Source organism: Capsicum annuum, chromosome 4 (genome assembly GCF_002878395.1).
Source record: "Capsicum annuum cultivar UCD-10X-F1 chromosome 4, UCD10Xv1.1, whole genome shotgun sequence".
Classification (NCBI taxonomy): domain Eukaryota; kingdom Viridiplantae; phylum Streptophyta; class Magnoliopsida; order Solanales; family Solanaceae; genus Capsicum; species Capsicum annuum.
This window is the reverse complement of record NC_061114.1, coordinates 229671699-229696032: the sequence shown is the minus strand read 5'-3', so window position 1 is coordinate 229696032 and position 24334 is coordinate 229671699. Positions and strand designations below refer to the sequence as shown.

Genomic DNA, 24334 nt, shown 5'->3' with positions numbered 1-24334 from the left:
GCCGAAGAATTTTTGAAGAAGATGAAATTGCCAGAGTATTCAATAGACCAGCTGAAGAAAACCCCTGCTCAAATTTCCCTTTTATCTTTGCTGTTGCACTCCAAGGAGCATCGTGATGTTTTACTGAAGGTATTAAATGAATCATATGTTCCAAGGGAGATTACGATCAACCAACTTGAGAAAATGGTTGGAAAAATCTTTGAGGTCAATCGGATCAGCTTTTCTGACGATGAATTGCCTATTGAAGGTACAAGGAATAACCGGGACCTTTACATTACAGTGAAGTGTGAAGATTTCTACGTCACTCATGTTATAATTGATGGAGGCTCAAGTGCAAATATTTGCCCTATTTCTACTTTACAAAAGTTGAATATTGGTGCTGACAGGATCAGGCCCAAAAATGTATGTGTTAGGGCTTTCGATGGTGCAAAATCAAATTCCATTGGCGAAATAGAACTAATGTTGACCATAGAGCCTGTTGAGTTCGCCATAGAGTTTCAAGTATTGAATGTAGACTCCTATTACAATCTGTCGTTGGGAAGGCCGTGGATCCACAAGGCCAAGGCGGTTGCATCTATACTGCACCAAATGATTAAGTTTGAGCATGACAGGCAAGAAGTAGTTATTCATGGTGAAGGAGATTTGTCAGCCTACGAAGATTCTCCCTTGTCTCTTATTGAAGCAAATAACGTAGTGGAGACATTCGTCTATCAAATTTTTGATACAGTGCCAGTGAGTCGTATCCCTGAATGGCAAGCTATTCCGGGACCGCAATTGTCTTCTGTTTCTATCATGATGGTGAGTGAACTTTAGAAATACAGATTTGAGCCAGGAAAGAGTTTGGGAGCATCTCTGCACGGTATAGTTCATCCCATATGTCCGAGTGAGAACGTGGGCACATTTGGTCTGGGATTTGAGCCTACAGCTGAAGATATGAAGAAAGCCAAGGGAAGAAAAAAGGAAACATGGTCAATCCCTCGCCCAATGCCACTAGTTAGTGAATCATTTGTTAAGAGCGGTGTCACGAAGCATGTGGAATTTGAGGTTGAATTGGTTGATGACTTCCAGAACCTTTGTATTGATGTGATATGGTCAAAGCAGGAGAAGGTACCAGTATGGTAGAAGTGCAATTCATAGGTCCAGCTATCCGGCTCAATAATTGGGAAGTCACTCCTCTCCCTGCCAGGAGGGAGTTTTGGTAGTTTATTTTATTTTTCTTTTTGTTTATCCGAGTTATTTCAGGGTTGTAATTCGGATTTTAGTTTGTTTATGTTATGTTGGCATCTGTGTTTAAACCCTTCTATCTTTTATTTAATGAAATGCAATGTCCCTTTTGTTTCGTGTCTAATGTATTTTGTTTTTCTTTTCTTACACAGTTCTCTTTATGCTGATTCAAATGACATGACATGCATGCGGAATTTTCAGCCTGATCTTAAAATCCAAACTAATCAAGATGTAATGAAGCAGGATGGGGAATATGATGAAGAAGAAGCACTAAAAGAAATAAGCAAAGAGTTGGAATAGTTTGAAGACAAACCAAATCCTAATTTGAATGAGACTGAGCCGATAAATCTAGGGGATCAAGAAGATATTAGGGAAACTAAAATCAGTGTACATGCTTTGCCACAGCTAAAAGATAGAATGATTCAAGCATTAATTGATTATAAGGATGTTTTTGCATGGTCTTATGATGATATGCCTAGTTTAAGCACTGAATTAGTGGCTCACAAATTGCCAACTGATCCCGCGTTCCCTCCTATCAAACAAAAGTTGAGGAAATTTAAAACGGATATAAGTATTAAAATTAAAGAGGAAATCATGAAACAACTTGAAGCCAAAGTGATTCGAGTAGCTCGCTATCCCATGTGGTTGTCCAATATTGTGCCCGTACCAAAGAAAGATGGAAAAATTTAAGTGTGTGTTCATTACCGTGACTTGAACAGAGCAAGTCCGAAAGATGATTTTCCACTGCCCAACATCCACATTTTGTTAGACAACTGTGCTAAACACGAGGTAGCCTCTTTTATGGATTGCTATGCCGGATATCACTAGATCATTATGGATGATGACGACGCAGAGAAGACGTCTTTTATCACACCATGGGGGACTTATTGTTATCGAGTGATGCCGTTTGGTTTGAAGAATGCTAGAGAAACATACATGAGAGCCATGACCACTATATTTCATTATATGACGCATAAGGAGATTGAGGTCTACGTGGATGATGTGATTATTAAGTCAAAAAGTCAAGCCGACCATGTTAAAGATTTAAGAAAGTTCTTTGAAAGGCTTCGCCGGTATAATCTCAAACTGAACCCGGCAAAATGTGTATTTGGAGTTCCATATAGAAAGCTGTTGGGGTTTGTAGTCAGCCGTAGGGGAATTGAATTGGATCCCTCGAAAATCAAAGCCATTCAGGATTTGGCCCCGCCCAAGAATAGAACGGAGGTGATGAATTTGCTTGGTAGACTGAACTACATTAGCAGGTTTATTGCTCAACTCACGACCACTTGTGAGCCCATATTCAAGTTGCTGAAAAAGAGTGCTGCGGTAAAATAGACTGAAAAATGTCAGGACGTGTTTGATCGAATCAAAAGATATTTGTCAAATCCCCCCGTGCTGGTACCCCTGGAGCCTGGTAGGCCTTTGATCTTATATTTATCAGTCATGGAAAATTCTTTCGGTTGTGTCCTGGGTCAACATGATGTCACAGGCAAAAATGAGTAGGCTATTTATTATCTTAGCGAGAAGTTCACCACTTATGGGGCCAGGTGTAACACCCCGTATTCAAGTACATATATTGGTGTATTCAAGTACGTGTATTGGTCTTATTTATATGAAATGAATTTTATTTTATTTTATTTATACGGGAATTTGTCCGTCGATGGTTCCATACGAAGGTTATTGAATAAGCTTTCCAACGATATAAATATTTCCAAAAACGGATAGGTTTCGGATATAATCGAGAACGTTCGAAACTATAAAACGGTGGCCGGGATATTGGGAATAGTAAATGTGCAGGAAAATTTCCTGCACACAAACTACTGAGGTCAGCCATTTTTTTGGGTCAACTTTGAACGATCATAACTCCCTTAATATAATGAACTGGGAGAGCTGCCACCTATGAAAAGAAATATCTTTGAGTCTTCTTTCCAATGCAATTAGTTTCATCCAAATCCGACATCTGAGTAATGAGTTATACACGTTTTACTTCAGCCTCTCAAAACAGATTTTTAGGGTCAACTTCAAACGATTATAACTCCTTGTACAGGACGAACTGGGTGGCCTACTTTATATTAAATGAAAGCCCTTTGAATTATATTTCCAACGATACCAATTTCACCCAAATCCGATATCGGAGAAAAGAGTTATGGTCGATTTACTTTAGCCTATCAAAACAGTCCACCATGGACAGATTCAGATTTACTTAAATTTTAAGGGCAATATGGTCATTTTTCATCACCTCATGGACGAAAATTGGTCATTATATACATATACTTAGCCTCATATCCATCATTTATCATCCAAATTATTGAAGAATAAGAAACCCTAGCCTAAGTTCAACTCCAATTATCTTGTGATTCAACCGTAGAAAATCCAAATTGATTCCGTAGTTGTGTTCACCGTCTCGAGGGCTTCGAGAAGCACCCCTTATTTGTGCCAACAGGACTTCGAAATCAAAAGGGTCATTTTATGGTAAGGATGTAAATTATGTTGGTGTTATTTATATGGATATGTACATATATATGCATGTGAGCATAAGAAGTATGTTATTTGATTGTTGTTGAAAGATGATTGGAATGATGTTGGATTATTCTTGTGCATAGTTGGATTATGTTGAATTGTGAAGGGATTTGGTGTGATGATGTGGTATTGAAATGATGATTATATATATAAATACACATAAACCAATTGTTCAAGTTAGTTTTTAGAATGCTTTGCAAATATTAGTTGTATGGAATTATGGAAGAGAATTGTGGTGTTGGGTTGCTAATACTAGATGCCAAACATTTCATTGTAGATAAGTGATTTGTAAAGGCGGGAAGTTGTGTTGAATTGGTATCCGAATCTACAACGAGGTATGTAAAGCATACTCTAACAATGTTCTTTGGCATGAAAACACCAATGTTCCATCAAGTAAGATTCCGAGGTTATCCAAAAACATGTATTGTTCTACATTACCAACGAAGTTGTTTCCATCCTATAAAGTGTCAAAATGTTTCATTGATATACCGAAAGGCTCCTATTTCATTGTTGTGATATTGATGATTCCGAAACACATTGTTGATGTACCAATGAGTCTTTATTACATCGTTATTGTCTAGAAAGTCTATTACTTGGTTCCTATTGATGTATCATTATTCCAAAGGTACTATATTGGCATGAACACTAATGTAATAATCTCAAAAGCTTTTGAACTAAGTTACTGGAAGGATCTCTTATGTGTGTTACTTGATATACGTGTGGGTGGTAGCTCAGAGGCTTAAGCCTAGCATGGGCTGATCCCGATATTTGATATGATTACAGTTGATATGTACTGGGGGCAGCCTAATGGTCACAGTACGATATAGTATTGATTATTGTTAGGTGGTTGGAGGTTCGGAAGGAGGAGGTAATGGCGAATGATAATTGTAAAGAATGAAATGAACGAATGTATACCGTTCCAAAAATGTGTTTGAATTCAAGAACCCAATTCAGATTAATGATAAGATAATGTACATGATCCTAAAAGTGTTTATGAAGTGTGGTTCACTTCTATTATGATTTATTCACTTGCGTCTGATTTTCTTGATCCCCCATACCACATATGATTATTTACAGCTTTACATACTCAGTACATATTTCGTACTGACGTCCCTCACGGGGGACCTGCATTTTATGCTGCAGGCACAGGTGCTTCAGCTCATTCACAGCATAGATAGGAGTCAGGTCATACAGCTATTGTTCGTGAGCTCCAGTTTGCTTCGAAGCTTTTTGAGTCGGTCCCTTATGTTTTGTTATTGTACAGGAGTCATGTGTGGGCGGGGGTTTATCCCGACCCTAGTTATGTCATGTATATCCTAGAGGCTTTGTAGACATAAGGAAGGATAAAGTCATGGAAGTTTATATAGTGATGTTATATTTGTATATGTGGTGGCCCCGACGGCCAAGTATTATATATATATATTTGTGCGTGTTGTGCTGATACAGGTAATTAGACCCTTCTATATGCAACGAAGTGCTGTCCAAATTTTTGGTGACATGTAAGTGAAAGTACAGGTATTTGAACGGGTTCTCCCGGGCCTTCTCGGCTTCGGGTGTCAGTCCGGCCCGATGAGATTTTGGGGCGTGACACCAGGTATACTCTTCTTGAAAGGACGTGTTGTGCCCTAACTTGGGTAGCACAGAAGTTGAAGCATTATCTTTCATCCTATACTACTTATCTCATCTCCCGCATGGATCCTTTGAAGTATATCTTTCAGAAGCCTATGCCGACGGGTCGATTGGCAAAGTGGCAAATATTGCTTACCGAGTTCGACATTGTATATGTGACTCAAACCACCATGAAAGCCCAAGCCTTGGCAAATCATCTTGCTGAGAATCCCATCGATGAAGAGTACGAGCCATTAAAGACATATTTTCCTGACAAAGAAGTGTCGTATGTCGATGAAGTCGTTATAGATGCTGATCTAGGTTGGAGGTTATTTTTTGATGGAGCTATCAATATGAAAGGAGTCGGAATAGGTGCGGTTCTTATCTCTGAATCGGGACAACATTTCCCGGTAACAGCACAACTTTGATTCTACTGTACTAACAATATGGCAGAGTATGAAGCCTGCATTCTTGGTTTGAGGTTAGCTATTGCTATGGGAGTCCAGGAATTATTAGTGTTGGGAGATTCAGATTTGCTCGTCCATCAAATTCAAGGCGATTGGGAGACTCGAGATTTGAAGCTCATCCCGTATCAACAGTGCTTGCAGGAGCTATGTCAACGGTTTGTGTTGGTAAAATTTAGTCATATTCCAAGGATTCGCAATGAAATTGCTGATGCTTTAGCCACTCTGTCTTCAATGCTCCAACATCCTGATAAAACCTACATCGATCCAGTCATATACAGAGTCGTGATCAGCATGCTTACTGTAATGCGGTTAAAGAGAAGCTCGATGGAGAACCTTGGTTCTTGGATATCAAGCGGTACATTCAGTCAGGAGAATACCCAGCATATGCCACCAACGATCAAAAGAGAACTATTAGTCGTTTGGCTAGTGGATTTTTCTTAAGCGAGGGAATCTTGTATAAGAGGACCCCAGATCTGGGACTTTTAAGGTGTGTAGATGCAAGAGAAGCCACTGCAATCATGGTTGAAATACACTCTGGAGTATGCGGGTCGCATATGAATGGTCATGTCTTGTCAAAGAAGATTCTTCGAGCAGGTTATTACTGGCTTACTATGGAAAGGGATTCTATTCAATTTGTTTGGAAGCGTCATCAATGTCAGGTACACGGTGATCTGATATGTTCTTCTCCTGTTGAGTTGCATGCAATGGCCGCTCCATGGCCGTTCGTGGCTTGGGGAATGGATGTGATTGGACCAATTGAGCCAAAGGCATCAAATAGGCATAGATTCATTTTGGTAGCCATTGACTACTTTACAAAGTGGGTAGAAGCAGTAACTTTCAAGTCAGTGACAAAGAAAGCTGTGGTAGATTTTGTTCATGCCAATATTATTTGTAGATTTGGAATTCCTAAGACGATCATTACAGACAATGCTGCCAATCTCAATAGTCATTTGATGCAAGAAGTATGTCAACAGTTTAAGATCGCACATCGAAATTCTACTCCATATCGCCCAAAGGCCAATGGTGCTGTAGAAGCCGCCAATAAGAATATAAAAAAAATATTGCGAAAGATGGTACAAGGGTCTAGACAGTGGCATGAAAAGTTATCGTTTGCCTTGCTAGGTTATCGCACCACTGTTCGCACTTCAACAGGGGCAACTCCATATTTATTAGTGTATGGGACAAAAGCAGTCATCCCTGCAGAAGTTGAAATTCCCTCTATTCGAGTCATTGTAGAAGCAGAGATTGATGATGACGAATGGGTAAAAACCCGATTAGAACATTTGAGCTTGATTGAGGAAAAAAAGCTAACGTTTGTGTGTCATGGCCAGTTGTATCAAAGGAGGATGGCTCGAGCGTATAACAAAAAGGTCCATCCCAGGAATTTTGAAGTTGGTCAGTTGGTATTGAGACGTATCCTTCCTCACCAGGTTGAAGCGAAAGGCAAGTTCTCCCCTAACTGGCAAGGTCCCTTTGTTGTGAAGAAAGTGTTGCCCAATGAAGCCTTATATTTGACAGATATTGAAGGCAAAATGGCAGAAATGGATATCAATGCTGATGCTGTCAAAAGATACCATGTATGATATTTGATCCTTTGTTGATTTTATTGCATGTTTAGTACTAGCATTTTTGAAGATTGATATGATGAAGACATTTTATTCTTCTATCCAAATATTGTGTCATCCCTTGTTTACCCATTTGAGCCTCGTTTTATTTTCTTTCATATCCCTCTTTTGGAATCAAAATAGAGTCAAAGATAAATATCAAGAAAATAAAAATAAAAGAAAGAGTTCGAAAATAAAAGAAAAAATCAAATCAAAACAAAGAACAAGCTGATGGAACTATGTGCGACCTAATTCTCCTCTCTCGGGAGTGAGATACGTAGGCTACCCTATTTCAGGTTCGGTCCAACCAAATAAAGATCTAAGATTCACCCAGTCAACAAAGCTGGGGCATGAGTTAATGTGTTGTTTGAGTCGATTCCAAAAGTTGTAAGTCTCACCCCTACTTCAAGTATTATTTGAGCCCCTTACCATCTTTTCTAACCTTAACCAAAAACCAAGTTACAACCAAAGAAAGTCCTTCAGATCAATTTTTGATAATGTTAAGGCTAAGCATGCAATGGATATGATGATACATTGTGAAGTACCGCTTGTCTCTCTCAGCATAAGAAATCAGGAAAGAAATACAAAAATGAGAGAGTCTTACTGGTGAAAAACCCCCATGGGCATCATAAGGCGATGGTGAGTTGAGAGAAATGAAAATGAGAGATTCTTATTGGTGAAAACCTTTGCAGGCACCATAAGGTGATGGTGAGTTGAGAGAAATGAAAATGAGAGAGTCTTATTGGTGAAAAGCCCCGTGGGCATCATAAGGCGATGGTGAGTTGAGAGAAATGAAAATGAGAGAGTCTTATTGGTAAAAACCCTTGCAGGCACCATAAGGCGATGGTGAGTGGAGAGAAATAAAAATGAGAGAGTCTTATTGGTGAATACCCTCACGGGCACCGTAAGGCGATAAAGAGTTTAAGAGAAAGGCGAAAAGTGAAAAGAAAGAGATTTGTTGACAAAAGTCTTTTAAGATGACGTCAATTGAATGTGATGTATGAGTCCAATGGATGTGAAGAAGCGGCTCAGCGGCAAAAGGCACGAAATCAACAACAAATGGGGAGTTTGGATAGGAAGATCAGGCAGCTCAATCCAAAATGCATGTCATACTCATTGGAGTTGGTTGTCGTATTCAGATAAGTTTTCTTTTTGAATATGGGACATTGCCCTTTTCTTTCATTTACATATTCATGCTTTTTGTTTTTTTATGTCATTTATCAAAATAAAAGTCACCATAATTTCTTTACATTTTAAGTCAAGTCTGTGTCAAAACAAGCGAGAAAGGATTTCAAAATTTACTACCAGTCTTTCCAATTATATGACAAAAAACCAAGGAACAACACAAGAAAGAAATATGATCGTAATTCAACACGAAGTAAAGAAAGTCTGTCAACCGACAGACTATTGGATCCGTGGAAGCATTCAGATTTGGGAAAAATGTACCTCAGGGGCATGGTAAAATGGAAACCCATTGTTTGAGTCAGAACTCATTTCCCTCAATCTGGATCCGGGTCGATGATGCGGCAAGACTGGGGCAAGTGTTAACGATTTGGAACAAAGATGAAAGGAACGAGTGCTGGGCAGATACCTAAAAAGCCAAGATCTGCAAGCCACCACTAAATTTTTAACTGACAAATTTTCTCTATTGAAACAGGGGCAAATTCGTTTCACTGGATTCAGCTACCATTGGAAATGCACATCCGTGAGATTTTACTTTATGTTTAGGACCCTCCTGAAAAATGAGATTTTACTTTATGTTCAGGACCCTCCTGAAGAATGGGATTTTACTGTCTGTTTAGGACCCTCCTAGAAAATGAGATTTTACTTTCTGTTCAGGACCCTCCTGAAAAATGAGATTTTACTTTCTGTTCAGGACCCTTCTGAAAAACGGGAATTCACTTTCAGTTCAGGACCCTCCTGAAAAATGGGATTTTACTTTCTGTTTAGGACCCTCCTAAAAAATGGGATTTTACTTTATGTTCAGGACCCTCCTGAAAAATGGGATTTTACTTTCAGTTCAGGAACCTCCTGAAAAATGAGAATTTACTTTATGTCCAGGACCCTCCTGAAAAATGAGAATTTACTTTCAGTTCAGGACCCTCCTGAAAAATGGGATTTTACTTTATGTTCAGGACCCTCCTGGAAAATGGGAATAATTTTCAATTCAGGACCCTCCTGAAAAATGGGATTTTACTTTATGTTCAGGACCCTCCTGAAAAAATGGGATTTTACTTTATGTTCAGGACCCTCCTAAAAAATGAAATTTTACTTTTTGTTCAGGACCCTCCTGAAAAATGGGATTTTACTTTATGTTCAGGACCTCCTGAAAAATGGGATTTTACTTTCTGTTTAGGACCCTCCTGAAAAATGGGAATTTACTTTCAGTTCAGGACCCTCCTGAAAAATGGGATTTTACTTTATGTTCAGGACCCTCCTGACAAAATGGGATTGTACTTTATGTTCAGGACCCTCTTGAAAAATGTGATTTTACTTTATGTTCAGGACCCTCCTGAAAAATGGGATTTTACTTTATGTTCAGTACCCTCCTTAAAAATGGGATTTTACTTTATGTTCAGGACCCTCCTGAAAAATGGGATTTTACTTTATGTTCAGGATCCTCCTGAAAAATGGGATTTTACTTTTTGTTCAGGACCCTCCTAAAAAATGGGATTTTACTTTATGTTCAGGACCCTCCTGGAAAATGGGACAACGCTTTCAAAAAATTGAATTACTACTGTACTATAATCTTTGTTTTGGGATAATTTTCGTGCTAGTTTTAATTTTGGATTTCAGGAGCCCGCCTGAAGAACAGGGTGATGAAATAGCAAGTCAGGAGCCCGCCTGAAGAACAGGGTGATGAAATAACAAGTCAGAAGCCCGCCTGAAGAATAGGGTGATGAAAGTCGAGTCAAGAACCAACAGAAGCTGTATAGATAGGATTTTTGTAATTTCATTTATGTTTTTAACTTGTAATTTTTATTTTTGATGTAATAACAGAGCCGCGGACCGAAACCTCGATGGAACCTCACTCGACTCTCCAACTCGGTATAGTCCATCTCCTTCCAAAAGTTGAGATACTTGTCACTCGATCCTCTTATAATGTAAGTAGGTGGGATGTCTTAAGTCAAAACCCAGTTGTCCTTCTTTCTTCTGTTTCTTCCTTTGAATAGTGGTCGGGACAAAATTCTGTCTCGTTGTCTACTTCTTTGTCTGAAAACACTGCGTGTTTACATTCAAAGGGGGCATGATGTAGACACCTAATTTCGTCCCTCCCCGATGTCGTTTTTACCCATTTTTATTTTTATCCTACCGTGTACCCTCACCCATGTTATTTTACCCTCACAAAATACAAAAAATAATAATAACAAAAATCCCTAACAAAACCTATCCTAACTAATTCTATCTTATCCTAACAACCTACCCAATCAAAATAAAACACATCACACCTTCCCCCTACCCCACGTGACCCCACCTACCCTACCTCACCACTACCCACCCTCACAATATATACACACATACTCTCACAAAATAGGGGGATCGGACGATGAGCATATACAGAAAAGAAAAAAAGGAGCCTCCATCTCTCTCTAGACCTCTCTCTACTCTCTCTCTTTCAAAAAAGCCCCACCAGCCGCCCTCTCTCGCCGTCATCGACGAGATCACCGAAGAAAGCTCTATCACCGGCAAAACAATAACGACCAAGCAACACCAGCCCCCTCCTTAGCCAGCTCCTCTCCCAGCCCGAAATCCGACCAACACGACTGAAACTGGCGAATTCCACTGGAATCGGCTCCACCAGCTAGGATCTGTGAACCCATTTTTCACATTTTTGCATCTATTTTTTTTAGCCAAACTCGACCCTATTGAGTCAGTTCTGGGGAAACTCACGGGAAAATCCATAAAAGCTGGTGACCAGATCGCAAATCAGGTGCGGGTTTCGTGAGAGGCCTAACTGTTGGTTCGTGTTGGCGAAGATAGATCGGAAATCGAGTTTTCCAGTCGTTTCTCATCAAAAAACGCCATCCTCATCGGGATATAACTCAGCCAGCTCTGTTTTTGACCCCAAAACCCGTCAGCTATACCCATCGCCAAAAATCAAGAATGAACAATGAAATCAGTCCGTCCAGGTTAGTTTTGGTGTGTTTAGTTTAGATTCTAGTCCGCTCGAGTCAGTTTTGTTGGGACGAGATCTGGTCGGAGTACAGCTATCTCAGTTGGTCTCATCGTTATCAGCTCACCGGAGCTCGAGTTCTTTTTTTGTTTTAGTTCTGTTGTTGGATTTTAAAAGGGCTTCGGGTTCTTCTATTTCTTGTATCATCCACGTTTATCGTGCTTTGGGGGTTTCGAATGATCTAATGGATTCAACATTCTGGATTTGGAGCTTCGCTCATCGTCGAGGTTTCTATTCGAGGTTTCAAGTGCGGATTTCTTTAACACATATTATCACGAAGTTGTTTCGTCGAAGGTCCATTTCTAATCCTTGCCCTTTTGATTTTCTTGTTATGGTATTTAGTAGGTGGATGATAGTGCATTGTTTGTTGATTGGAAATTTTGATGATTGGTGCTGCTTTGTCTGAATAAGTAGCCGTTAGTATGAAATCGATGATGATATGGATAGATAATTGTGCTCGTGTTTAAAAAAAAAGGGGGCTTGTATGAATGTGGGGGATTGGAATTGCAAACTAATGAAGTAACGTAAAAAAGTTTAGATTCGGAATAATTTTGATTTATTGTTGATATGAAATGTGATAGAATTATGTCTTTAATCGAGAATGGATATGCAAATGATAGGTTCGGGTAGGCAAATTTAGGCATGATGGATTGACGATATGTTTGAAACATATGTTGGAATGGTTTTGTTTTGTCGCATTTAAATCAATTGTATAATTTGGCCGGGGAATGCCCCGAAGGATCTGTATATATTTTATTCACCGGGGAATGCCCCGAGGTATCATGTACCCGGAGGACGTTCGTGATGAAGGCCCGCAGCATTGGGTAAAGCATTGGAGCTCAATCTAGAATTAGTTTAGACAAGGATTTATATTTGCGTGTTTTTCTATTTTTGACTGTATAATCGGACTGGACTTTACATTTTTGGATTGTTTTGATTATTGTTTGATTATTTTGCTTGCTTTGGTGTGGTTTATACATTTTGTAATGCCGAAAATAGTTGATACAATCTACCCAAGCGACCGTGGTTGAACCACGGGATCGAGGGGTGCCTAATACCTTCCCCTCGGTCAACAGAATTCCTTAGCCGGAATCTCGGTTCGCAAATCAGTTTAAGAGTCAAATGGTTTCAAAAAGGATTTTTCAAAGGTGACTTGGCACACCGGACTATGCCAAGTGGCGACTCTGAATAAAAAATGTAAATAATCCTTTTTCGAAACAAATTTTCATTTCTTGTCACTTAAATAATAAAATCCTTTCGAACTTAAAATAACAAATCTCTTTTTTGGAGTGCGTAAAAAAGAGGTGTGACAGTTTCTGGCGACTCTGCTGGGGATCTCAATGACAAGTTTTCAGGTTGTACTTGTTCAGAATCATGGTTAGTATTTATTTCTAAGTTAGTATAAATAAGAGTACTAAAGTGGAACATATTATTATATTTCATGCACGGATTTAGCATAGCACCAACCAAGTAAATAGGGAAATCGGTAAAAAATATTTTTAAAATTTCATAAACATGGCGCCAACAGATTCTTTATAACCTTCTTTATTTTTATATTCTTTGAGCAAATCAGAATATCGGCTATATATGCCAAAATATTACAAACAGTAGGATAATAAGCACCGAAAAATTCAACCGTAGCTACATAAAATTTTTCTAAAAACTTAACAAGATCATTAGTTACAACCCAATCAGAATTATGTAGCATGCAATCAGCAGAATCAACAAATGAACCGCAATGTTGGTTAAAAGCTAGTGTAATAGGAATTCTATATTTATAACAAGTTTTTAAAAATTCATACGTAGAATTCCATCTAGTATCAATTTTCTCAGGCATCAAAATCGGTGTAAGTCCATTTTCTTGACATTTAACTTGAAATTCTCTAATTCTCGATCTAAGATTATTTCCCTGAATAAAACCAACGGCAAGATGAATTTTTTCAATATAAAGCTCAAAAAACTCAAGACCATCTTTTACAATTAAATTATATATATGACATGCACACTTAATATAAAAAATTTCAGGTAAGGGCGGAGATAGCGTAGATTTTATTTTTGTTATAACAGTCTTGTTGTTAGAAGCATTATCAAAATCAATACATAAAATTTTATTTTCGATACCATAATATCCGACAATTTTAACAATAGAATCAACAATAAATTGTCTAGTATGTTTACGATTTTCATCATATAAAAAAGCAAAAATACGTTTTTGCATCACGAAATTACTATCTATTCAATGACAAGTAATGGTTAAATAATCATTTTTATTTACAGCACGACCAAGATCAGAAGTTAGGGCCAATCTACATTGAATATTTTTTAACAATGTTGATAAATAAAATCAATATTGTGAATGAAGTCTAAAAATATCAGACCGACAAGTAGTTCTAGGAATACCGTTAAATATAGGATTATAAATTGCTTGTATATAACGAATAAAGGCATCAGAAGAAGGAAAACTAAAAGGCAAACAACCCGCAGCTACCATTTTAGCTATTTCTTCCCGGTCCCTCAATTTATTATACTTCTTCGCTACGTGACCGATTGTTGGGTCCATTCTAGTTTGCGTTGGCCCACCAACATCCCCACCACCTTGTGCAATATTTAACTCTCTTTTGTGATCTTTAGCTATATGTCTCATTAACGTACCCGTACCCCCTGCTTGCCTCCACTTCTATGCTTATATATTTGTTGACAAATATTGCATTGCACCTCAATATCTGATATACGTTCAAAAAATTGTCATGCAACACTAGTTCTTTTACGTGGTCTTGGGGCCACTGGGAGGACGGGGAGGGAGATTAACCGATTCAGATCTAACGTTAGCATCTCCTATTGCGGGTGTCTCAGCAATATTTTCACTATCTTCTTCTAAATTAACCGCATCTACTTCATTTTCTTCTTCTATACCGTAATTTTCCTGAGCTTCTACATAACCCATATCGTGAGCACCTACACCTATTTCTTCCTCAAAAGGTGTACCAAGCGGTACCGGAGGCGAAGGCACACGGGTATATCTACTACTTGAACTACCTCTACCGCTAGTAATTCGCTTTTTACTACCACTACCGCTTCCGGGATTAAAAATTTCAACACCTTTAGTAGTGAGGTTTTTTAATTTATCCATAATATAAATTAAATTAAACTAAAAATATTCAAAATACACAAATATAACAAAATTAAATATTAAACAATTAATTCAATAAATAAAAATTAAACGTAAGAGATGGAACGAAATTATCAAATTTTGAAAGTATCCGAAGGTTGCGACTTTAGAAACTTCCGCTCGTACTTTGTAAATGAAAAATTAAAAAATTAAAGTGAACACTTTAAGAAATTAAATATATTGAATATTTGAGAATTGAGATTTGAGAGAGAATGAGATTTGAGAGAGTGAAAAATTGTGTGAAAAATGATTTGAAGTTGTAGGGTATTTATAGAATTTTTTCTGGGATTAAAAAATATTTTTTAAAGTTAATTTTTTTTTTTTAATAAATGGGCCCAAACTAGCCGTTTGGACCCAAAAACGGCTATATAGCCGTTGGGCCAACGACTAGTTTGGTCCAAAATCCTTTTTTTTTTTTAAAAAAAAAAGGTATTCGGGCCGAGCGACCAGGCTTGGTCTGGGCTGGGTTAGCCGGGCCCATTTTTAAAAAATAATCGGCCTAGGACTCGAAACCCTAAAGCCCTAGGGCTTACCGGACCGGGTTAGTTACAAGGGCCGGGTCGGGTCGGCCTACTTGACACCCTTATTTGAAGACAATGAACCTGCACAATCTATAGTTCTATCTTATAGATAAAAATTAGAACTTAGATATATTGTACACAAGGTAGACATTCTACCTCTTGCCCATACAAGAGACAGACGGTCAAAGTATTGCAAGAGAATGAACATGCATAATTGATCATAAGTTTTCATTTGTCGTATAAGCCAAAGTTAGAACATAGCTTTAATAATATCACGTTCATGACATTTTAAGAGAGTTAACACACTCTATTGATTACAAGTTCTGCCTTATATATAGGCAAACGTTAAAACTTATTTAACGGGGATAAAAATTTAAAACCACACATTTGAGGATAAAAATTTAAGAGAAATATTTGGGAACAAAAATTTTAGACCGGACAGTTTGAGTACATTGGCCATAATTTCGTAGACCAAATGACCCAAATCCATTTGTGCCTTTGCCTCTTCTTCCTCGATATACCTCGAGCTTAATCATACCACACTATATTAAAAGTTAAAAATGCGAAGGGTGTTAAGAAATATTATTTAAACTTTTTATCATTCATAAAGTCTTCATAATAAGCAAAATTATTTTTTTACGTTTTTCCTCAATTTATTTTTTAATTATTTTCATAATCTTGTCTCCTAAAATATATGAAATCGACTTTTTTTAAAATTTGGAGTGCTAAAAATATATAGTAAAAAGTAACTAAAAACATTATGGTGTAACATGAATAAGGATTCCTAAAGACATTTAAAAGAACATTTATATTTTTTCAAATATTAGAAAATAGTATGTGTAGTTAGTATAGTTCAAGAATCGCTTAGATTAGGATTTTTTTTATCAATTAATTTACGTGCAATGGGCTACTAATTTTTGTAGCTTTAATAATATCACTTAGATTAGGATTCTTTTATCAATTAATTAATATTACTCATGGTGCTTGTCTTTTTTAATTTGGGTTTGCACCATTTTTTAAAAATTGTCTCAGGATGAATGATAGGTTTACGTTTAAATTTTTTTTATCAGTTGAAATTTTAATTTGATAGTGTCTAATGTCCGAGAAAGAAGAGATAAACTTTTGTGTAATTTAAAGTAAGTTTTCTAAATTTTTAGTTTATTCTTTAAATTTATAATAATAAATAATCGTGCATTCTTGATAGACAATTGTTAATTGAAAAACTTTCTTTGTAATTTTTATTTATAATATCTTATATATACAATTACCTATTTCTACTTTTTTTCTTATTTTAGTTTTGGTTTAGATCATCTTCTTGCATTCATTCATTTTTTTACTTTCTACTTACATTTTTTATTGTTGTATATCATACGTATAATTGTAACAGTTTGTTGTGCTACATGTTATTGTTATCTTTAATTTAAATGTAATCAAGATTATTCGTGCAACGCATGTACAAATAAAATAATATAATTAAGTAATTAAAAATATGATCTAGAAGTCTGGCAGGGTCTAGCGAAGAAAAATTGATTTATGTACAATTCACCATTTATCAGTTTTAGTCTAGAGAAGAAAAAATGTTGTTGCTGTATAAAATCGTCTTCCAACTGTAATATATTTATTTTGCTTTTTTTTTTTTCTACAGCATCAGGTCAATTTAATTGACAATAAGGTTATTATTTTATTGTCAAGGTGCTTATATCAAACTTGCTATGAATAATTACTTTTTGTTATAAAATCAAGATAAAAATAACAACATAAAATGAAACAAGAAGAACAATGTAAGATAATTTTCTTCTTTCAAGTGCGTCGTACCTAACAAGCTAGATTTATACTATTACGTAGAGGTTAAATGAGATTTTTCTGAGAGCTATAATGTTATGTTTTAACGAAAGGAGTTCGAATGAACCTTCTACATGTGATATTCGATCTAGTCATATCTATATACTTGTGTTTTTGCAAAGTCTTCTCCTTCCTCCCGAAGAAAAAAAAAGTGAAAACAAAGTCATTTCACTATTGCTTTTAAAAGATCAAGTTACACTACTGATCACTTTGGCAAAAAAATAATTACACCTCTCTATCCAAATATAAATTATATAGTAATATATTTGCTCCCCCTCTACTAAAAAGGTACTACAATAGCATAATGCATGTAATTCTATAAGTGGAGTATGAGGAATAAATAGGGTGGTGTGTACGTAATCTTATTCCTACCTTATGATTATAAGATAGAGAGACCCTCGATTTAAGTAAAACATATCAAATAAATTGAAAAAATACAATAAAAAACATCAATAATAACAACAACAAATAATACAATAATCTAGACTACTTAAGTACCCTAATAACGCTAATTAAGAGCCATGCAAAGATATCTTTTCGGTGGATTCCTTTTAAGTTATCAGTTTTAACAACTTAACTCGCAATAAATAATAATACATGTAATCTTACACAAAAAGTAGGATTGTTGTATATAATTAACCTCAGAAACAGTTTCTACCACCCTAATGTTGAGATAAGATATGTGTACGTTCTAATTTTTTTTCAGACTTCACCTATGAGATATTGAGTATGTCCGGGGTGGACCTACATATATTTTGAGGGTGTTTCGGCATCCAGTAAATTCGACGCGGAATAGGTATAATTACATATAAATGCACCCACTAAACAAAAGTTAGTTGGGTGCACTGACATTTAAGTTGATCTTAAGCTTCTCCACTAAAGAGACATCCCGGGATCGAACCTTGTTGAGGTGGTTTTTTATTTTTATTCAACTTTTTAATTTCTTAAGCACCCACAATTCTTAAATCTTGGGTCCGCCACTGAGTATATTGTTATGTTGTTATAACCGTGGAAAAGATAGAGTGAGAGCAATGTTCTTGATGAATTAAGAAGAAATTAACTACGTTTTAAAAACAAAAAAAAAAAGAAAAGAATATACTCATTGTAATTAATTCTATATGTGCGGTCTAAAGAGGATAGAGTGTATGCAGACCTTACCCTATCTTAAAGAGGTACAAAGGTGAACGGTTGTTTTTAATAGAACCTCGGCTGAAGGAAAGCATTTAAACGCAACAGAAATGAAGAAGCCATGAAAAATACGATTATCAACAAAAGACAAATAAATCCACTAGTATCCATTTTACATGTAACGATACGTAAAGTATCACGTAACACTCTATATATATAACAGTAAAAGTAAAATGTGTAGCAATTACCTATCAAGTCCGGCGGCATCTTGCCGTTGAAGAATCTTCCGGTGGGCATTCCACCGTTGAAGTCCTTACCATAAGGTAGAAAATTATACTTTACTACAGTTTCTATATCATTATTACTTCCCTCATCCATAAATCTCCAATTGCAAATACTGCTTTTACAGCCAATTTTTTTGATTCGTAATTGCACTTTCCCTTCACAGCCATTTATAAATAGTATCACAAAAGAAATTAACAAAATAACCATTATATTATATTGTGTTGCTGAAATTATATAATCATTACTTCCCAGTTTTGTTTAATAAATTATAGGCGGAGTTGTAGACTACTATCTTTCAATTTATGTGATTTAATTTGCTGTGATGAGACCAGGAGGTCGATCACGAATTCAAGCCTTGAAAACAGCTTCTGGCAGAAATGCAAGGTAAGACTGCGTCCAATACACCCTTGTGGTGGGACCCTTCCCCGAACACCGCGCATAGCTATAGCTTTAGTGCACCAGATTATCCCTTTTAATTTGTTTTAAAAAATATTACTTTCTACATAGCAATCAGTAGCTTCTTTATCACACGCGTAAGAGTAGGGGTGGAAATTTATGGCTTGGGTTAGTGAAAATAGCCGTGACAGAGTTAGAATTTTTCACTAAGAGGTTCCAAATATACAGAAGTAAACATACGAACTAATTAAAGAGGGTTTAATGACTATTATACATACGTAAAACATAATTTCAACCATATATAAATAGTATAATTTTTTGTATAGTATGATTTTTCGCCGAGGAAATTCAGATGAACCCCTTGCTCCAATTAATTCACATTCACATTTGAAAATTTTATTGTGAGATAAAACGCCCACTCCAATAATAATTAAGGACAATGCAATTAACTTTAAAAAAAAAAAAAAAAAATCCAACATAAACACTTGGATATACGTAAACTCGAATTACAGTGTCTTATTACATGCATGAAGTAAAGCTTTATAAATGAATTTTAAAAAACACACAGGAAGTATGGATTAATTGAACACAAATTTTGGACTTTTGACCCAATGTTAACAAACTTGGTGAATATACATGTTGATTTTTTTTTATTTATTTTTTTTTTTTTAAATCAAAGTCTTCCTCTAGAAGAATTTGTTGATATCTTTTTTGAGGATCTCATCAACAAGAATTCTGTAACCTTTTTCAGTTGGATGGTAACTGTCCCAAAATAAATATTTTGTATCATCTTCACATGTTCCACTGAATTTGTTGCATAATATTGTCACCTCTATTTTTCCTGTGCCACAACACCCTTTCTCGACTTCTTCAAAACCTACAACAAAACCCAAATAACAAAATTGTTAAAACAAGAATATAAGATAGATATATTTGCTGGCTATTTTGTAAACTAGATTACCCAAAGGCATTGAACTGTAACTCTTAAAAGACATTCCTTTTGTTTATTAAGTTTTATACAATATAATCAAATAACGGTCATATATACTCGTCTTGGACCTGACCATGCTCTTTTGGGTTGGTCCGGCTTATGCGATGTCGGTGTCAATGAGGGATGTTATATATAAGTATAAATAACATAAATAACCCTTTTGGAACTCTCTTTCACTTTTTTAATTACTTTATTCTCTCTCCCTATTAATATACATAACATAACCAACATATACATAACATTCTGTGTATATGTTGGGATTTTTGTAATATATTTAGGGAGTTGAGATTTTTTGTAATATTAGAAACATAAGCTGTGTATTTGTGTAATTTTTAGTATATATTAATCATAATAAAAAATTTATTAGGTACTTAAACAAATTATAAGAAAACAAACAAATAATAGTAAGAGTTGAACGAATTGAGTAATGACGCATTGTTTAGCTGGACACATTTTAACCAAGTTTTGGACTGATCAATAACCTACCTATTTTTTAAAACACCTTATCTTTTATCCATTAAAATTCAATCCAACCTGCCTATTTGACGTCCCTAATATATTTAAGCCATGAATTTATAGAAGGGTTAGTGTAGATAGAGTACCATATTTGTGAGGGTTGACAATGAGATCAAGAAGAGGATTATAAATATCTATGAACACAAGCTTGGACTGGGCCAACTTGTTGGATAATGAATCAATGCCAGTTGAGAATTTTTTGTTGGCCAATTGGGCTGCTTCATTGTATTCCTTAGCACATCTTCTATCTGGCCCTCCAGCTAGTGTTCTCTGTGATGGCAAACACCCTATTGGTGGAATTCCAAAAATCCCAAATCTTCTTGCTCCTAAATTGTACAATTCCTTCAAGAAACAGAAAGAACACTTGAATCAATACAAGATTTAGTTACTCAAATCAATAGTATTATTTAATTGGTAACTAATATTGTAATAAAGAACTTCTATTCCTCTTCATATATATATACTTAATTCGTTATATTGTCAGTTTAATTATCTAATATCTGAAACTCATTGATTCGACTGATTAGTATTTTAGGTTTAGAATGTCAACTACACTAGTCTCTCCATATATATGTATATATACAATTCGTTCTATGGTCAATTTAATCATCTAATGTCTGAAACTCATTGATTCGACTGATTAGTATTCAAGGCTTAGAAAGTCAACTACATGAGTCTCCCTACCAAAAGATACTTCATTTTCAAAGAGATCTGAAACGTCTAATTAAGGGTAGAGGGACTTTCACCATTATACATATCCCTTGGTGAATTCATTAACTTAGATAACTATTTTACGAGTTTATCACTAGGTCATACACTTGATTTCATAATTGAAGACCAAAAAGAAAATGTTTTTTAAAAAATAAAATAATAATAAACATAAAGATATATACTAACTTGGATAAATTCAGAAGCCTTGGCCACCATGAGATCAGTGTAGGTATTAATATCCTTTTCCAGTCTAACTCCAGCAGTGAAATATGTATTAGCAAGATCATCACTTCCAGCAACCACCAAAAATAGGCTATTATTTATAATATATTTGGCTTCTTCTTTCCCAACTAATCCTTCTATCTTCCCAATATATTCTTTGAATTGAGTTAATTGTGTTGATAGGGGTATGGCTGACTGATTAATTAACATAAACAAAAAAAAACAGGAGCAAAGATTAGTGATCTTTTCTTCTTTATGTGTGTAAAAAAATGGATAGTGCCGCTAATTATGGCTATATTTTTAATATGTTGCAAAATTACTATTTTCTAAACTTTGAAATAATTTAAATTAGACAAGAGTGAGTTGCTCGGATGGTAAGTATATATCCCTCACTTTCAACCCGATCGAGGTCGTGAGTTTGAGTCACCAGGGAGCGAAAAGGTGCTTATACACCCTTAATAAGAAAATCATGCAAATATCATGTTATGTTTAAAGTTATACGTTTCCAAAGTGTTCATTTCTTCATTAAAGTTCATTTCTAAACTTTGAAATAATTTAAATTAGACAAGAGTCAGTTACTTGAATGGTAAGCACCCTTCACTTTCAACTCTAAGGTCATATGTTTAAGTCACCAAGGGAGCGAAAAAGTGTTTAAAACTTGTTTTCACTTTTCCAAATACAATTTTAAATTGTATTTGTATTTCTCATGGCCAAACACATACATTTTTCACTTTTTTCACTAAAGTGAAATAATTTTTCGAAAAAAAAGTAAAAATTGTTCATGGCCAAACGGCTAATAAGTTTGAGTCACTAAGAGAGCGAAAAAGTGTTTATACATCCTTAAGGAAATCATGCAAATATTGTTATGTTTAAAGTAGTACGTTTCAAAAGTGTTCATTTCTTCATTAAAGTTATCACATAATAAAGTTGTGTTCATTTCTTCATTAAAGTTATCACATAATAAAGTTAAGTGTTCATTTCTTTATTAAAGTTATCACATAAAGTTACCACGATGGTAGCCGTAAGAGGGTCAAATCCACAACCACCAGATGCAAAGCTTACTCCAGTTTTTAGGTCTTCACTTTTCAAATTTGGATCTAAGTAAGATGGCACAGCCTCTTTTATCCCCAATTCTTCAACTGAAAATGGACAAACATATGGAGACAGTAATATAATAATGTCAAATTTGCAATTTGTGCTATTTTTAAAGAATTTTTCCTGCATTAATAATTAAATTCACTTGACATCAGAGAGAATATGTTGAGATTGTTTTATCACATTTGCATTTATGGCCATGAGATAACCAACACATGCATATATTTTCCAACAAAGTAGAAGAGAAAAAATTATATTTTATTTCTGTGAGATATAATTAAATGCTTGAAAGATGAAACCTAACTACTAAAGCATAATAGTAATCAACAAGTTAGTTGCATCATGCAGTTGAATGTTGTGTATTAATAGGAAGATATAACCTCCATTCTATATTTGAAAATATTTCAATTCAACAGCGAAATCAAGATTTTCTCAGATATACAATGTAATTTTTTAACGAAAGAAGTTTAAATGAAAAAAGATGAAAACAAGCCGTTTCACTATTTCTTTTAAAAGGTCAAGCTACATGACTGATCACTAGGCAAAAAATAATTAATTACATCTCTTTATCCAAATATAAATTAAGTTTGATGTTCGCTTCGCCTCTACTAAAAGGTGCAACGTGGAATATATGGAGCTAGATAGGTACGTGCATAACTAGATATTGTTTCCGATGAACCCTCTATAGAAGTAAAGCATATCAAACAAGAAGGAAAAGAAAATGCAGTAAAAAATATCAATAACAACGTAACGAACAATTAATACGATAATGGAAACCCCTCTACTATAAGGTAACACAAAAATATAACGAACAGTCATGAGGCCATGACGCTAAGGAGCCATGCAAAGTGACATTTATGGATTCCTTTCGAGTTTAACAACGTTGTTCACACTAAATACTAATAGATGCAATTTTACATAAAATGTAGGAATAATAATTAACCTCGAAAACAACATCTCTACCTCCATAAGGTAGAAATAAGATTTACGTATAATCTACCTTCCTCATACCTTACATGTGAGACTACATTGAGTATGTTGTTATTGTTTGATATAACTAGTGGAAAAGATAGAGTGAGAGAAATGTTCTTGAGGAGTTAAAGAAGAAATTAAACAAAAACAACAATAACATATTCAATGTAATTCCACAAGTGAAATCTGAAGAAGGCAAAGTGTACGCAGACCTTATAATCCCTACCTTGAGAGACAGATAAGCTATTTTCAAGAAAATCATTTCAATTTTCAAAGCAACCCAAATGAAGTAGCCATGCTAAAATCGTTTTCAACAAAATATAAACAATCCACTAGTTCCATTTTTCCTCAAACAGTACACGAAGAAGAAGTAGTAACTCTCGATGTAACAGTAAAAGCAAGACGTGTATGTATTAATTACATACCTAGCAAGTCGGCCGGCGTCTTGCCGTTGCAGAATCTTCCGGTAGGCATTCCACCATTGAAGTCTTTACCATAAGGTGGAAAATTACATTTAACTATAGTTTCTATATAATTATTACTTCCCTGATCAACAATTGAATCTCCAAATGCAAATACAGCTTTTACAACCACATTCTTTGGTAACTGCACTTTCCCTTCACAGCAATTGACAATTAGTATCGCAAAAGAAATGAGCAAAATAACAATGATATTATGCACCATTATATCTATATATCTATATATCTATATATCTATATATATATATATATATATTGTGTTGCTGAAATTAATTTAGACACTTTCCTTTTCAAGAATACCAACAAAAGAGAACTTGTGATATTTGATAAAACTTTGAATTTGAAATGACTGATTTGAATAGTTTTTAGTTCAGGTTTTGTTTATTTATAGGAGTTTGAAAAGTAATACT

The 24334-nt window shown here is 35.3% G+C and overlaps 1 protein-coding gene across 1 annotated transcript; it reads right to left on the bottom strand.

Moving 5' to 3' along the window:
* Nucleotides 1-19405: 19405 nt before the first annotated feature.
* LOC107866861 (GDSL esterase/lipase EXL3) lies at nt 19406-24331 on the bottom strand. The gene is made up of 5 exons (XM_016712866.2): nt 23871-24331; nt 22387-22517; nt 21343-21573; nt 20532-20787; nt 19406-19815 (listed from the first exon to the last, which is right to left on the bottom strand). Exons 1-5 carry the CDS (start codon nt 24127-24129, stop codon nt 19625-19627), a joined length of 1068 nt encoding a protein of 355 aa, XP_016568352.1. The 5' UTR covers nt 24130-24331; the 3' UTR covers nt 19406-19624.
* Nucleotides 24332-24334: the final 3 nt, after the last annotated feature.

Bases quoted from the DNA above. Each gene is read 5' to 3' on its own strand.
- LOC107866861 (XM_016712866.2), bottom strand. From the start codon at position 24,129: ATGGTGCATAATATCATTGTTATTTTGCTCATTTCTTTTGCGATACTA. The intron at 22,518-23,870 runs GTATGTAATTAA...GTCCATTTTCAG, and splicing joins GACGCCGGCCGACTTGCTAG to TTGAAGAATTGGGGATAAAA. The intron at 21,574-22,386 runs GTAACTTTATGT...TTAATTAATCAG, and splicing joins CTCTTACGGCTACCATCGTG to TCAGCCATACCCCTATCAAC.